The sequence below is a fragment of the Lethenteron reissneri genome, chromosome 35 (assembly GCF_015708825.2).
Source record: "Lethenteron reissneri isolate LAM-NWPU_2019-01 chromosome 35, ASM1570882v1, whole genome shotgun sequence".
In the NCBI taxonomy this organism is placed as follows: domain Eukaryota; kingdom Metazoa; phylum Chordata; class Hyperoartia; order Petromyzontiformes; family Petromyzontidae; genus Lethenteron; species Lethenteron reissneri.
The window spans coordinates 7513464-7525878 of NC_083813.1; the positions used below are offsets into that span (position 1 = coordinate 7513464).

The window sequence follows — 12415 nt, forward strand, 5'->3', positions numbered from 1 at the left end:
ATGTTGGAGGGCTAACGATTACTCTCGCACTAATACAGGTGAGTTGATTATTTTGGATTATATTATGGATTACGAGCAGGGATATGCAGTCCAATATCATCTCTGTCCACTGCTGTCTACTTTGCCGTGTCTCATTGTGCCCTCAAGGCAAATGGACAGTCAGTCCTCTGCAATCATGATGTACGGAACATTATGCCGAACGTAATCTTAAAACAGCAATCCCTTTACAGCAAGGCTGTCATCTTATTGGAGCCTGTAATTTTCACTCCACTGCCCGTCCACGCACTCCCGGGCCCAGCAATTCAGGCTATCGAAGCGCCCAGCCAAACTTCACTCACTGGGAAGTCGCTCATTCACTTCAATCTTCTGCCCCCGTTGACTGGAACTCGGTTCCCATAGCCATCCCTGCTGTCAACTCCCAGCCCCTGTTCGCCCCCCACCCCATGTGACTGACTGCCTCTTTCCATTAAATGAATATGCCGGATGTGTCTGTGCAGAACTCCTTGTTGTCCTTCTCCCGCACCTCCGATTGGCACGGTTGGCTACGTACGGTGCGCAAGAATGTCAACATACATACGGCATCTCTAGTTGCGGTCGCATTTAGACGCTATATAAATCCAACCTGTAATTGAAACGTGTAACGAATGCTCTAGTTGTAGTTGCTTGTCTTAAGCAATTCCCTTCCGGTGATGTTTTGCTTGTTATTCACAGACATCAAACAGCGTGGATGGGACACAGTCTTTGAAGAAAACTATTAATTCACTGATTATTCAGTGGAACTGCGTTGGCAGTGGTAAACAAGCACAAATAACAACAACAAAATCAACACATTCGTCAATAATACTATAGCCTTTAAAGGAAAATAGTATATAACGGTCGACTTTTTCGGGGAAATTGCTCTTCTTTACAACGCAGAGTAGACCAAGTGAGGTAACGTGAGCAATGTAGAGAAAATAAAACTCCAAAATGACACCGCTGTGTACTTTTGTGAAGATTTTGCGCCTTTTGGCGTCATCTGGTCCAACCCATGTGAGACTAGGCTCTAAGGAAAGCTGTCTCGGGTGTGGACCAATCAACTTCAAGGACAGTGCACATTATCAGAGTTATGTTAGTTGTTTGCATTATGACTGCAGGTATTGTGGTCTATGCAAACATGACTCCTTGTAAAAAAGGTGTCAGTTTTGTTGCCAGATAAAAGGGTAACAAAACCAATTATCAAGATTTTGAAACGTTGCCTGTGCGGTCGCCTAACTTGTGAAATTCGCCCTCATGGCGGGGCCGATCGCTCCTCTGCGACCGTGGCCACTATCAGGCCGCGTACTCACATCTCCGTTGCCGATGAGTTCACCGTTGCCGCCAAACACCTCCTGTCTCTTCTCTTTCCTCTTGTTCTGCACGGGAAAAGGTCAGCGCACCACACGTCACACACACACACACGCGTGCACGCACGGTCAGATTAAGACCAACGAAACGCGAACCCTTTATTCACCCTTGCGGAAGCCACGTCGAGTCTCACAACATTTGTACGCTTGACTTCACCATATAGCCCAAACAAATCCTCGTAATTCGGGAAGAGATAAAAAATAACGTTGGTTCACTTAAATCATGTTAACAACAAAAAACACCTTGATAGTTGCGGCTGACCCGACGAAGCGTGCTGTCGATCTTAATTAAAGGGATACAAATCGGCACGTGGCCGTACATGACACCTGCATGGCATTTCCGTTGCGAACAGCACGTGCTAATTACCCGCAATTAAGGGGTAATTGCAGGCACTTCTTTGCTATCAAATGGACCATCGCCAATCTGCGTAAACCACCAATCCACAAGAGGTTCGGATCCAATTACAGTAATTCATATTTGTGGTCGCTGGATTTATTAATTTATTATTGTTGTTGTCTCTGTGAAGCCATCGTGGAGGGGTGGCGCAGTGGTTAGCACACCGCGCTATACAACCCCGCAAACACTGAGTTCCCTTTCCAAGCGCGACTAACATCGTTGCTGAGCGATTATCTGAACCGGTCCTTCTTCAAGCCACGCTGACAAAGCGTCGACTGCAGTTTGGTCCAGCATGGGGAGGCCTTCATACAGCAGTGGATTGGCAATCAAAGCCAGTGTTTAGAATGAACCATTTAATATTTTTTCATGGTGACGGAGGGTGAGTAATGTGTGGGTAACTCCACGCCCTCCGACCTGTTTGACCGGCTTTGACGCGCAGGTTAAATGCCCCCCGCAGAACGAGTTTGTAGTGTGAGCCGTGAACGCGCGCACCGGGGTATAGAAACGACCTTTACATTTTAGCCCAACGCGAACACTCTGGTGCCGGGTCTATCCTATGACCACTGTTTCATTGCTTTCATGGCTTTATTTCGGTGATTTCGAAAAGTGTAATGGTTTAGCCATGTTTGTTTGTTGTAGTACAGAGTTAGACTGATGGCCTTAATCTAAGTTGTCTTGTGGTTGTTGTTGGTTGTTTGACTTGCATCCCACTGGGATTTTTGCACACAGCGTTGGTGTACGGTGATTTTTTTCTGCAATATTTTGCTGTCTTTTCTTGGATTTTCTGTTTGCACTTAGTTAAATATTCACTTTAAGATGTTTTTGTTCATGTTTTTTGTTTGTTGCGGTTGCACCCGATTCAAGAGCCGAATGGCTCACAGGGCTATACCTAATAAATGAACTTGAACTTGAACTATCCGTGCACTCCGCTGTGTATCCATCATGGGAGGTAATAGCCTGTGTTACTTTTGCAACGGCAATAAATTGCATTCCTGGTGGTCCAGTGCGGTGTGGGCCGTGCATGAAGAACTCGCGTGCTGCTAACTGTCGCACGAGTGGGATTTCATCCACAAGTCACAGCGATTTACAACTTTGGATGAGCAATTCAGATGATGCTCATCTCCAGTTGACAGCCTGTGGTGGTGGAAATTCTCCATTCCTATGGCAGAGGTGAGTCTATCCAGTCTATCCATAGGATAACCACCGTTGACTTTGCCACAAAGTGGTACTCATTTTATGGACCCCAGAGAGACGATGGGCCGAGTCAACACCAACCAGGGTTTGAACTCGCAACCATGACCTTTGCACTCTGTTGCTGCACCAGTGCAGCCAGATCGATGTTTTAGTCGCTGAGTGCATCCCCAAAGGCTTCAAATGCCAAGCGACGAGCAGCAAATAGCACCGTGAGAGTTGGAGTCGACACGAATTACGACGTTCCTTGACTTGAGCTTGGTGAAAAGCGTTGGGTTCAGGGACGATGGGAGGGAATTACAAAGTTGAGCAGTGCGAGGGAACAATCAAGAGGGAGAAGCGTTTGACGTGTATATATACAAAGCCAAGGACAAAGATCCCCTGTGTAGCCTTAACAAACCATTAGTGAGCACCTAAGAAGGCCGACACGGCGCACGAGGGGGTGGGTGGCCAGGAACACGCCTGGCCGCCTTTGTCTCCCCAGAGGCGATGTTTACACATCGCACCGGGTGCCCATTTGAGGCTGAGAGGGCCAGGACTGGTTCACATAATCATCACTGGTGTTGGCCATGAGCGCGGCGCAAAGCACTGTGCCATTGCTCCCCACTTGACACACACACACGCAAACACTATACCTGCATAAAATGATTAAATGCTGCTTATTAAATTGCAAGAAACGTGAAACCAAATAGACCAAGTATATTAATACGGCAGAGTAAAATTAGTTTTTGCTTTAGTCCAGGGACGCCGCATCCAAGGTTCACGAAACACATTTAATTTCTGACTAAGGATGGCATTACGCTGCTCATTGCAGATATTCCCCGATGAAACCAGTCACTTCATTTGGTTGTCGTCTGCATCTGTGCTTCTTCAGCTGTGGTTTATCGAAACACCTTGCTTGGTCCAAGCTTCGTGTCTCATTTGTGTCTATGGGTGGTGGTGCAGCGGTTGGCGCGCTGCGATGCAATCCCGGCGACCCGAGTTCGATTCCCGTTCGCGGACAACACCGGTGACGATTATCTGAATCACCCTGCGCCTCCCCTAGGATGACTCAGCCTCAAATGAGTACCTGGTTGCGATGTGTAAACATCGGCACTGGGGAGACAAAGGCGGCTGAGCGTGGTGCTGTCCATCCCCCCCCCCTTGTGTGCCGTGACGGCCTTCATCGGTGCTGGCTAACAGCACTTTCCCCAACAGTCTGTTTCAGGCTTAATGGGGGATCTTTGTCTTCATCTCATGCGTACATATTACATGTTGGGCACGCTGCACTTCGTGGATTTAAAATTGATTCACAATCGGGAAGCGTGCGCACATTGGCTTCTGCGCGTATGGACCCGCACACATTACATGCCAATGATAAGGTATCCCTGCGGCTAGTGGAGGGGAGGGCCCACAGCAAATGAAAAGGACAACACATGCGAGACGTTTGCGGTACACACGATGCTCAAGCTAATGAGTCGTTAAATTGTGACCGTTCAAGTAATGACAATTCACCAAAACAACGGGAGCGGCACTTTGTCAACTGCCGACTCAATATATTCCGTAATTGTATCAATGTACATGCATCTCATGCATGCATTGCGGTGATATGTAAAACGACAGCGCATCGGGATGTGGCTACGCTTCAAAGCAATATTAAATACAATTGGGAGTGTCAATTGTATTTGATGCAAAGTACGTTCACTTTGGGGGGGGGCACGTGCCCCCCCAATGATCCGATCGAAATCCCTAATTTCGATCGGATTATTGGAGTTTATTAGTAATAAATCGGCATTTTGCGACCCCCACTGCCACTGTGTAGCATATTATCACGTGCCAGGGACTTTATGAGATGATAGGACAATAGTCTGAGTCCATAATTGGCAATAAGTAACGGCAAAGCGGTTATAAGTGACTCACAGAATTGTGCGCAGTTGCGTATACAGGACACGACTTCCCTGAAGGCATTCACCTTCAGTGAGCGCGATGCCGATCACACAACGCGGTTCGAATTCAACCCTCAATCGATGGCTGCGCCATCGCCGTACACGCGAATACAAAGCAAGGGACAAGTCCTTACTTGCTAACAACTCCTCTATCATTTTTCATTGCTGAAGGGGTTTCCCCCCCTACCTGAAAATCCTGGCTCCGCCATTGAGTACGTATGTCATTCGATTCCACGTTGCGCTGTACGGCTAGCTGCACATTCGACACGCACGTATGCACGTACGTGATTAAAATAAAGTGCAGCAATAACGGCCACGAGTGGGTGTCTGTTGTCGGCATCTAATTAACCCCTTCCCTGCCTGGTTACGCGCGCCGCACCACCACCGCCCAATGTCACCACCGCCTAACGAAATCGTCCCCCACGCCTTCCACAGCAACAGGTGCCGAGGGGCGAGAGTGCGTCAGGCACCCCACCGGACGCGCCGCGCGCGTGACGCATGCACGAGATCCATGGGATGTCAGGTGCGCGCAGAGCATCATTCGTTCAGTCAACGGGAGGCAATGGGGCTGTTTCATCTCACTGGCGATGGCTGGTGTGGAAGGCGCGGGGGGTGGAGGAGGGACGGGAGGGGAGGGGTGTGGAGGATAGGGGGCGCGGGGGGGAGGGATCTTCAAAGTGTTACTCACCACTCGGTGCAGCATGCCCAGGACGCTCTTGTCACGGTTCTCATCCAGCCCACCGGCCCTCTCGCTCCGAATAGTTGGTGAGCTCCCATTGGAGGGGGAGCCCTCGCTGGTGGATGAGTTCCCATTGGTGGCTGAGTGTGGTCCATTGTGAGCGGCCACCTGAAATTGCCCCCAAAACAACGACGACAACATTGTCATCTTAAAATTATCATCATACATCAATCATACATCGTCCAATCATAATTATTGTTCTCCATTCACCATCACCATTTATCATCCATCCACCACCATAATCCATCCAGACATTATCTATCCGCAACATTGTTTATCCATCCTTTCAATAATATCATCGTCCTGCCATAACCCATCCATCATCTATTTATCACCGTCATCAATCTTCATCATCATCGTAAGCGTCGTCATCATGGTGATTGTCAGTCATTGTTATCACTATTTAATCTACAGTTCAACACTAAATTTCCTGTTAAATTCTCAATAACAGGGCGCTGATGTGCAGAATTGCACCTCTGCTTAAACGACCCAACTCTTGTTGTATATCTCTCTCTGTGTGTTTATTTTGTTGCACTTAGTTTAATGCGTTTCTGTTTGTCTGCTTGAAAATGTAAAGTGTTCAATGTAGGACTTTGAGATGCTTTTGTATTTAGATGCTTTATGAATTCAAAATTGTATTATTATCATCACAATCATCATCAATCCCGAATAATCAACATATTTGAACTAATCCATTATAATCACCGCCATCAATCACTAAACTCTGCCACCTACTCCATAAGTCATCCTTATCATCATACTGGTTTATGCCACCAGTATCACTGGCCACAGTTTAATACTTTTAAACGAGAGTAGTATAAGTGTGAGCACAGGGCGAGCTACCGACACGAGTCAATCTGGATTTATACAGCGTCCAAATTCAACACCGTCTCATGATGCTGCACGCACACACAAAACAACCACTAACACTTCTAGACCATCGATGTCACGATTTTAAACAACGTTTTTGATAAAATCGTGAAATCTTAACTCTATGCACACACAGGCCTCAGGAGATCACCCGGTAAAGCGCGACGCTTTCAGGGAAACACGTGGAGCCGTAGCTGACACGAAGCTACCCCAAGCCGGCACGTGAACGTACAAAGTAGACAATCGTCAAGACACCTGCTGGAATTGCATTTGTGTGCGCTATCTGGTGCGTCATTTCTCTTGAAGTGCCAACGGCATTGGGTTTCGAATGCTCACCGAAGCGTGAAAAGGCTACGTCATAACAAAGCAACAGCTGGGCCAAGCGACTCGCTGCAGACAAGCTGATGGAATAATGGGCCCAACGTCCCATTTGCAGGTCGGCTCACTCTACTACCCTGTGTGCAGCCCCCATTAATGCCCCATCCAACTGCCATCACCCCATCCCACCATCAACCAATCCCACCATCGACCAAATTTAACACATTCCTGCAGAGGGAGCTGGTAGGAACGTTGGGTTGCTCGGTCAATGGCCAGGGTCAACGGCGGCGTGGTGTATTCCGCAAATATGCCCGACTGTGAGGGCGGGCACAAGCCGGCGTGAGTAGGTTAAACGTTGAGTTGTATAAGGGCACCACGGGGTGACCAGCCCCTCCCCACCCAGCCCCACCCCTCCCACCCCCCACCCAGCCCCACCCTCCCCATCCAGCCTCTCCCCACCCTCCCCACCCAGCCCCTCCCCACCCTCCCCTCCCCACCCAGCCCCACCCTCCCCACCCAGCCCCTCCCCACCCAGCCTCACCCTCCCCACCCAGCCCCTCCCTGCACGACGGACGGACACAATAATCCCCTGTGGGCTGGTGTAACCAGGAGGTTCCTACCAGTAAAACTGAGTGAAAATGCCACCACTGTTTAAAATGACAGACACCTGCTGGAAGGTGACATTCAAAACTAATTACAGTGGATTTGATTTCATAAAAACATTTTACAAAAAGTTTGTTAATCAGATGAAGAATATTGGTTTAACAAAAAAAGCGTTTAAAGAGCCGCTCTTGTAAGGGTCTGAAGTGATTATTTGATTCTGCTGGTTTTGAATATAATTCTTGAAATGTGCCCTTATCCAATAACCATCAGAATAAGTGAAGTTGAATTAATAGCAGAATTGTCTTTGAACAATTCAAGAACAACATCCACTCACAATACCATTTTTTCCTGAATCGTGAACAATCTTTTAATAAAAAATTGAACATATATTCGAATCTTTCGTGACTGCAAGGAATTACTCTTTGGTTCTTTCGGTAAAGTCACATAGAAAGGAAATGTTCTATTATTATTTAAATTAAATATATTATTAGTATTATATTATTATTGTATGTCTTTCTACGTGACTTTACCGAAATAACCAAAGAGTGTAAGTTATATATTTAATTTATGACATCACGTGAAACGCTTTACAAAGGATGCTTTAAATACTCTGGTGGAAAATGACTCATGACTCAATTGAATGTTAACGAGGCAGCAAAGATGGGGACGACGCTGCTCAACAAAACACGAGCGCACACACCAACTTGCACAACCCTCACGAAGACAAAGATCCCCCGTATAGCCTCTAACAGACTGTTGGGGCAAGTGCTGTTAGCGAGCACCTATGAAGGCCGGCATGGCACGTGATGTTTACACATCGCACCAGGTGCTCATTTGAGGCCGAGTCGACCTAGGGGGAGGCCCAGGACCGATTCAGATAATCGTCACTGATGTTGACCGTGAGCGGGTCGCCGGGTTCGTAGCGCAGCGTAGCGCTAACTGCTAAATTACCGCTCCCACACAACCCTAACGCGGGCACGCTTGTTCACAGCAGCACAATTCACCGCAGATGTCCCAAACACGTGTACACATTTGCAGCGAACGGTTCGCGCGTGAAATAATGCGAGCTCGCACGTGCACATACAAAAGCGCGTTCGTGGACTCAAGCACGTACACACGCGCAAACGTGAACGCACGTATTTTAATCTTAAAAATAAATTAGATAGCGCACTGTGCAAGGCGCTTTGCACAGAATTAAGAGTGGTACATAGGAATACAACGGTGGAGACGAGGTGAATGAAATAGATGAGAGGAAGCAGTGGGGGGAGGGCAATGGCGTAGCCAGGATTTTCAGGTAGGGGGGGGGGCAACCCCTCCAGCAATGAAAATGATTGCAATCGAAACGTCGTATGCTAGTATTTTATTTTATTTATTATTTTATCTTGATACGTGACTTTACCGAAAGAACCAAAGAATAATTCCTGCAGTCACGAAAGCTACAAATTAAGTTTGAGTTGTTAGTAAGTAAGGACTTTTTATTCGACGCGTGTGCGGCGATGGCGCAGCCATCGATCGTGGGTCGAATTCGAACCGCGTTGTGTGATCGGCATCGCGCTCGCTGAAGGTGTGATACCTTCAGGGAAGTCGTGTACTGTATACACAATTCTATTAGTCACTTAAAACTGCTTTGCCGTTACTTATTGCCAATTATGTCCTATCATCTCATAGAGTCCATGGCACGTAATAATATGCTACACAGTGGCAGTGGGGGTCGCAAAATGCCGATTTATTACTAATAAACCCCAATGATCCGATCGAAATTAGGGATTTCGATCGGATCATTGGGGGGAGTACGTGCCACCCCCCCCCCCCCCACTGGCGGAGCCTGTGGGGGGGGGAGGGGCAAATCTGCGATGCGTGAATTCGGTGAAAGCGAAATTGATGACAGTAAATGATGACGACGAATGGATTGAATGAGTGGGGGAATGAAGGCCGTGTAATGAGAATGTGACGAGGTAAATGTAGGGGCGGCGGTTATGAGGGGGAGATTAAAGGGGTCGTGGGGTGAGCTCTGGAAAATCACCGAGTTTTGAGTGCGGAGCAGAAACTAGTGAGCAAAGGTGACTGTTTAATACATACACACACACACACGTGCACACAGGCACAGACATGCACACACGTACACACGGGAATGGCACACATATGCCTAATCAGTGCTATTAGTGAGCTCCTATTAAGGCCAGCAGGACATGCGGGGGGGAGGGGATGACCAGCACCACGCCCGGCACGCCTTTGTCTCCATAGTAAAGATCTTTACACATCACACCAGGTACTCATTTGAGGCTGAGTCGACCTAGGGGAGGCCTAGGACCGGTTTAGATAATCGTCATTGGTGGTGTTGGCGTTGAGCGGGAATCATTTTCGGGTCGCCGGGTTCGTAGTGCAAGCGTGCTAACCGCTCCCTAACAAACATACACACACACATGCACAAAGACAGATTCCCACCTGTATAATCATCAGAAAGTCGGGGCAAGTGCTGTTGGCGAGCACATGTTTTGACCAGAATGACACATGAGTGATGGTGTGGCCAGCACCGGGTGCCTCTGTCTCCCCAGAGCCGACGTTTATACACTGCAACTAGATATTGAGTTTAGGTTGAAGTCAACCTAGGGGGAGACCTAGGACTCTATGGGATATCACTCTCCACTGATGTTAGCCAAGGCCAAGCATCGAACCCAGGTCGCTGGGTTCGTGGCGCAGTTCTAAAACCACCACGCCACTGCTCCCCACATGCCCACACAGGAGGACAAAGGTCCCCCCATATACTATGAGACATCTCCTTTACCAGTGGCAATGACGCCTTTTTGCGTCATCTGGTCCAACACCAATGGAGACTAGGCTCTAAGAAAAGCTGTCTCGGGTGTGGACCAATCAACTTCAAGGACAGTGCATATCATTATCAGAGTTGTTTCTTTTTCTTTGCATTTTGACTGCTTGTGTTGTGGTTATTGCAAACATGATGCCTTGTATAAAGGTGTCAATTTTTGTACCAGTTGAAAGGGTAAAAACCTATTACTATCCCCCCATATAGTCTACACAGGCTGCGATATACAATGCTGCTGGCAAACATCTATGAAGACTGTCATCACGGCATTCAAGAGGGTGGTGTGCCCAGGACCACATTTAGCCAGCTTTGTCTCCCCAGCGCTGATGTTTACAAAGCACACATACACACACACACAAAACATGCACGTGCACACAAAGATAATCGTCACTGATGGTGGCTGTGAGCGGGAATCGAACCCAGATTGACAGGCTCATAGCGCAGTGCGCTTACCACTACACTACCGCTTCTCCCGTGCGCATACGCACGCACACACACGCACGCACACACGCACACAGTCAAAGACACTTGTATGGACGACACATTAATTATATATTAGTGAGACCCACTCGCCCGTGTGCAGCAGATTTTACATTGTGTTGTTTCTATTAAACGCTGATAAATATTCCGCGTGCAGCTCGCGCTCTTAGGAGCCAAGTGCTCTTGTGCTCAAGTGCAGAGTCCTGCTGTTGCCTGTTGACTCAGGAGTGGGTGGCACAGCAGTGACCTTCAGAGGAACCAATTTCTGTCGGCAGCCCCTCCAAGAAAATAAGGCCACGGCTCAGTCGACACGATGACTGAGTACTACCGCCAAGAAGGGCGAGTGGGCTTGGGCATCTGCAAGTCGCTAAGAGAGATCACGGCGCCGGTGGTCGAGACTAATGACGACGTGGCAGCCAGGACGTCCGGCACGAAGATGGAGTGATGGGATGAGCTCGTGCGAAAGGTGTGTGGGTGCTAGGTGGATTGTTACATTGCAGGAGCGTGGGAGAGGCCGACGGCATGGGGGGGGGGGGGGGGGCTTTGTCTAGCGGTGGAGAGATCTAAATTGAAAACTCATTTCTTTAGAAACTGCCTTTTTTGTGTTTATTTTTTGTTCCTTCCCTGGCACATCCGATTAGCACGGTTGGCTATGTACGGTGTGAAAGAATTTTGATTTAAAGCTTTCGTGACTGCAGGGATTCATCTTCTTGGTTCTTTCGGTAAAGTCACGTAGAAGGGAAGTAATAAAATAATAAAAATAAAACATCATAAAATATTTTATTATATTATTATATTATTTAATTATGTCTTATTTTTATTATTTTATTACTTCCCTTCTACGTGACTTTACCGAAAGAACCAAGAAGGTGTGAAAGAAATTCAACATACATACATAAATGATTCCTGTATTTTAGAGTTGCATTTATTGGCTAATGAAATAAGCATTTAATATATTATTGCTTCGATGCCAATTCCTAGACAGTCTGGGAATTGGCATCTGTATTCAGCTGGTAGGAATGGGTTTGTACCGAGATCTGGTACCAGTATTGTGTTGAACTTTAAACAGTGTACTGCACAGTTATGACAGACCTACACTGAGAAATATGCCTGGGTGTGGTCTTTGGTGGAAAAAGTGGCGACCTGAATCACTAATGACATTGTCAGTTTGGTCATGAGGCTGAGATAATCATGATACTTTAATTTTACATTATATAGCATCATTCATGCTCACAGCATCCCATAGCGCTGAGATGCCCTCTCGTTTGGACAAGGACGTGAATGGAGCAGAATCTGTTATCGTCGTCGACTTCCAATGTCCTACAGAGTAAAACTGCCGAGCTCAAGGAGGGCAGCATCAGAGCCGTCAGCGGTGGCAGCGAGAACTGCTTGTGCCCCCGTGAACTACGTGGCGGTCCTGCGCGCCGGAGTGAGACGGCATTTGGTAGCTTCGTTCCAATTCTCTCACCTCTGCTTTTGTCTTCTTGGCTTTGTCGCTGTCGTCCTCCTTTTTGGTCTGAGGGGACAATTTCACGAAAAGCCGGTGAGAGTGACGCCTATGCGATGGGACGTGTTTCCTGTACAATGCACGGCGTGATGGGACGTGTTTGATGTACAATGCGCGGTGTGATGGGTCGTGTCTTTTGTACAATGCGCGGTGTGATGAGACGTGTCTTTTGTACAATG

General features: G+C 47.7%; 1 protein-coding gene across 11 annotated transcripts in view; it reads right to left on the reverse strand.

Annotated features, from left to right (window-relative positions):
* The window catches only part of LOC133350869 (neurofilament heavy polypeptide-like), an 86458-nt gene that overhangs the window by 10868 nt on the left and 63175 nt on the right, over positions 1 to 12415 (reverse strand). For all 11 annotated transcript variants that reach the window (XM_061565683.1, XM_061565685.1, XM_061565688.1 and 8 more), the window contains 3 exons: positions 12198 to 12245; positions 5584 to 5742; positions 1326 to 1391 (listed from right to left, as the gene is read on the reverse strand). In XM_061565683.1, the coding sequence (XP_061421667.1) occupies positions 1326 to 1391; positions 5584 to 5742; positions 12198 to 12245 (273 nt within the window). The remainder of the gene's footprint in view (positions 1 to 1325; positions 1392 to 5583; positions 5743 to 12197; positions 12246 to 12415) is intronic.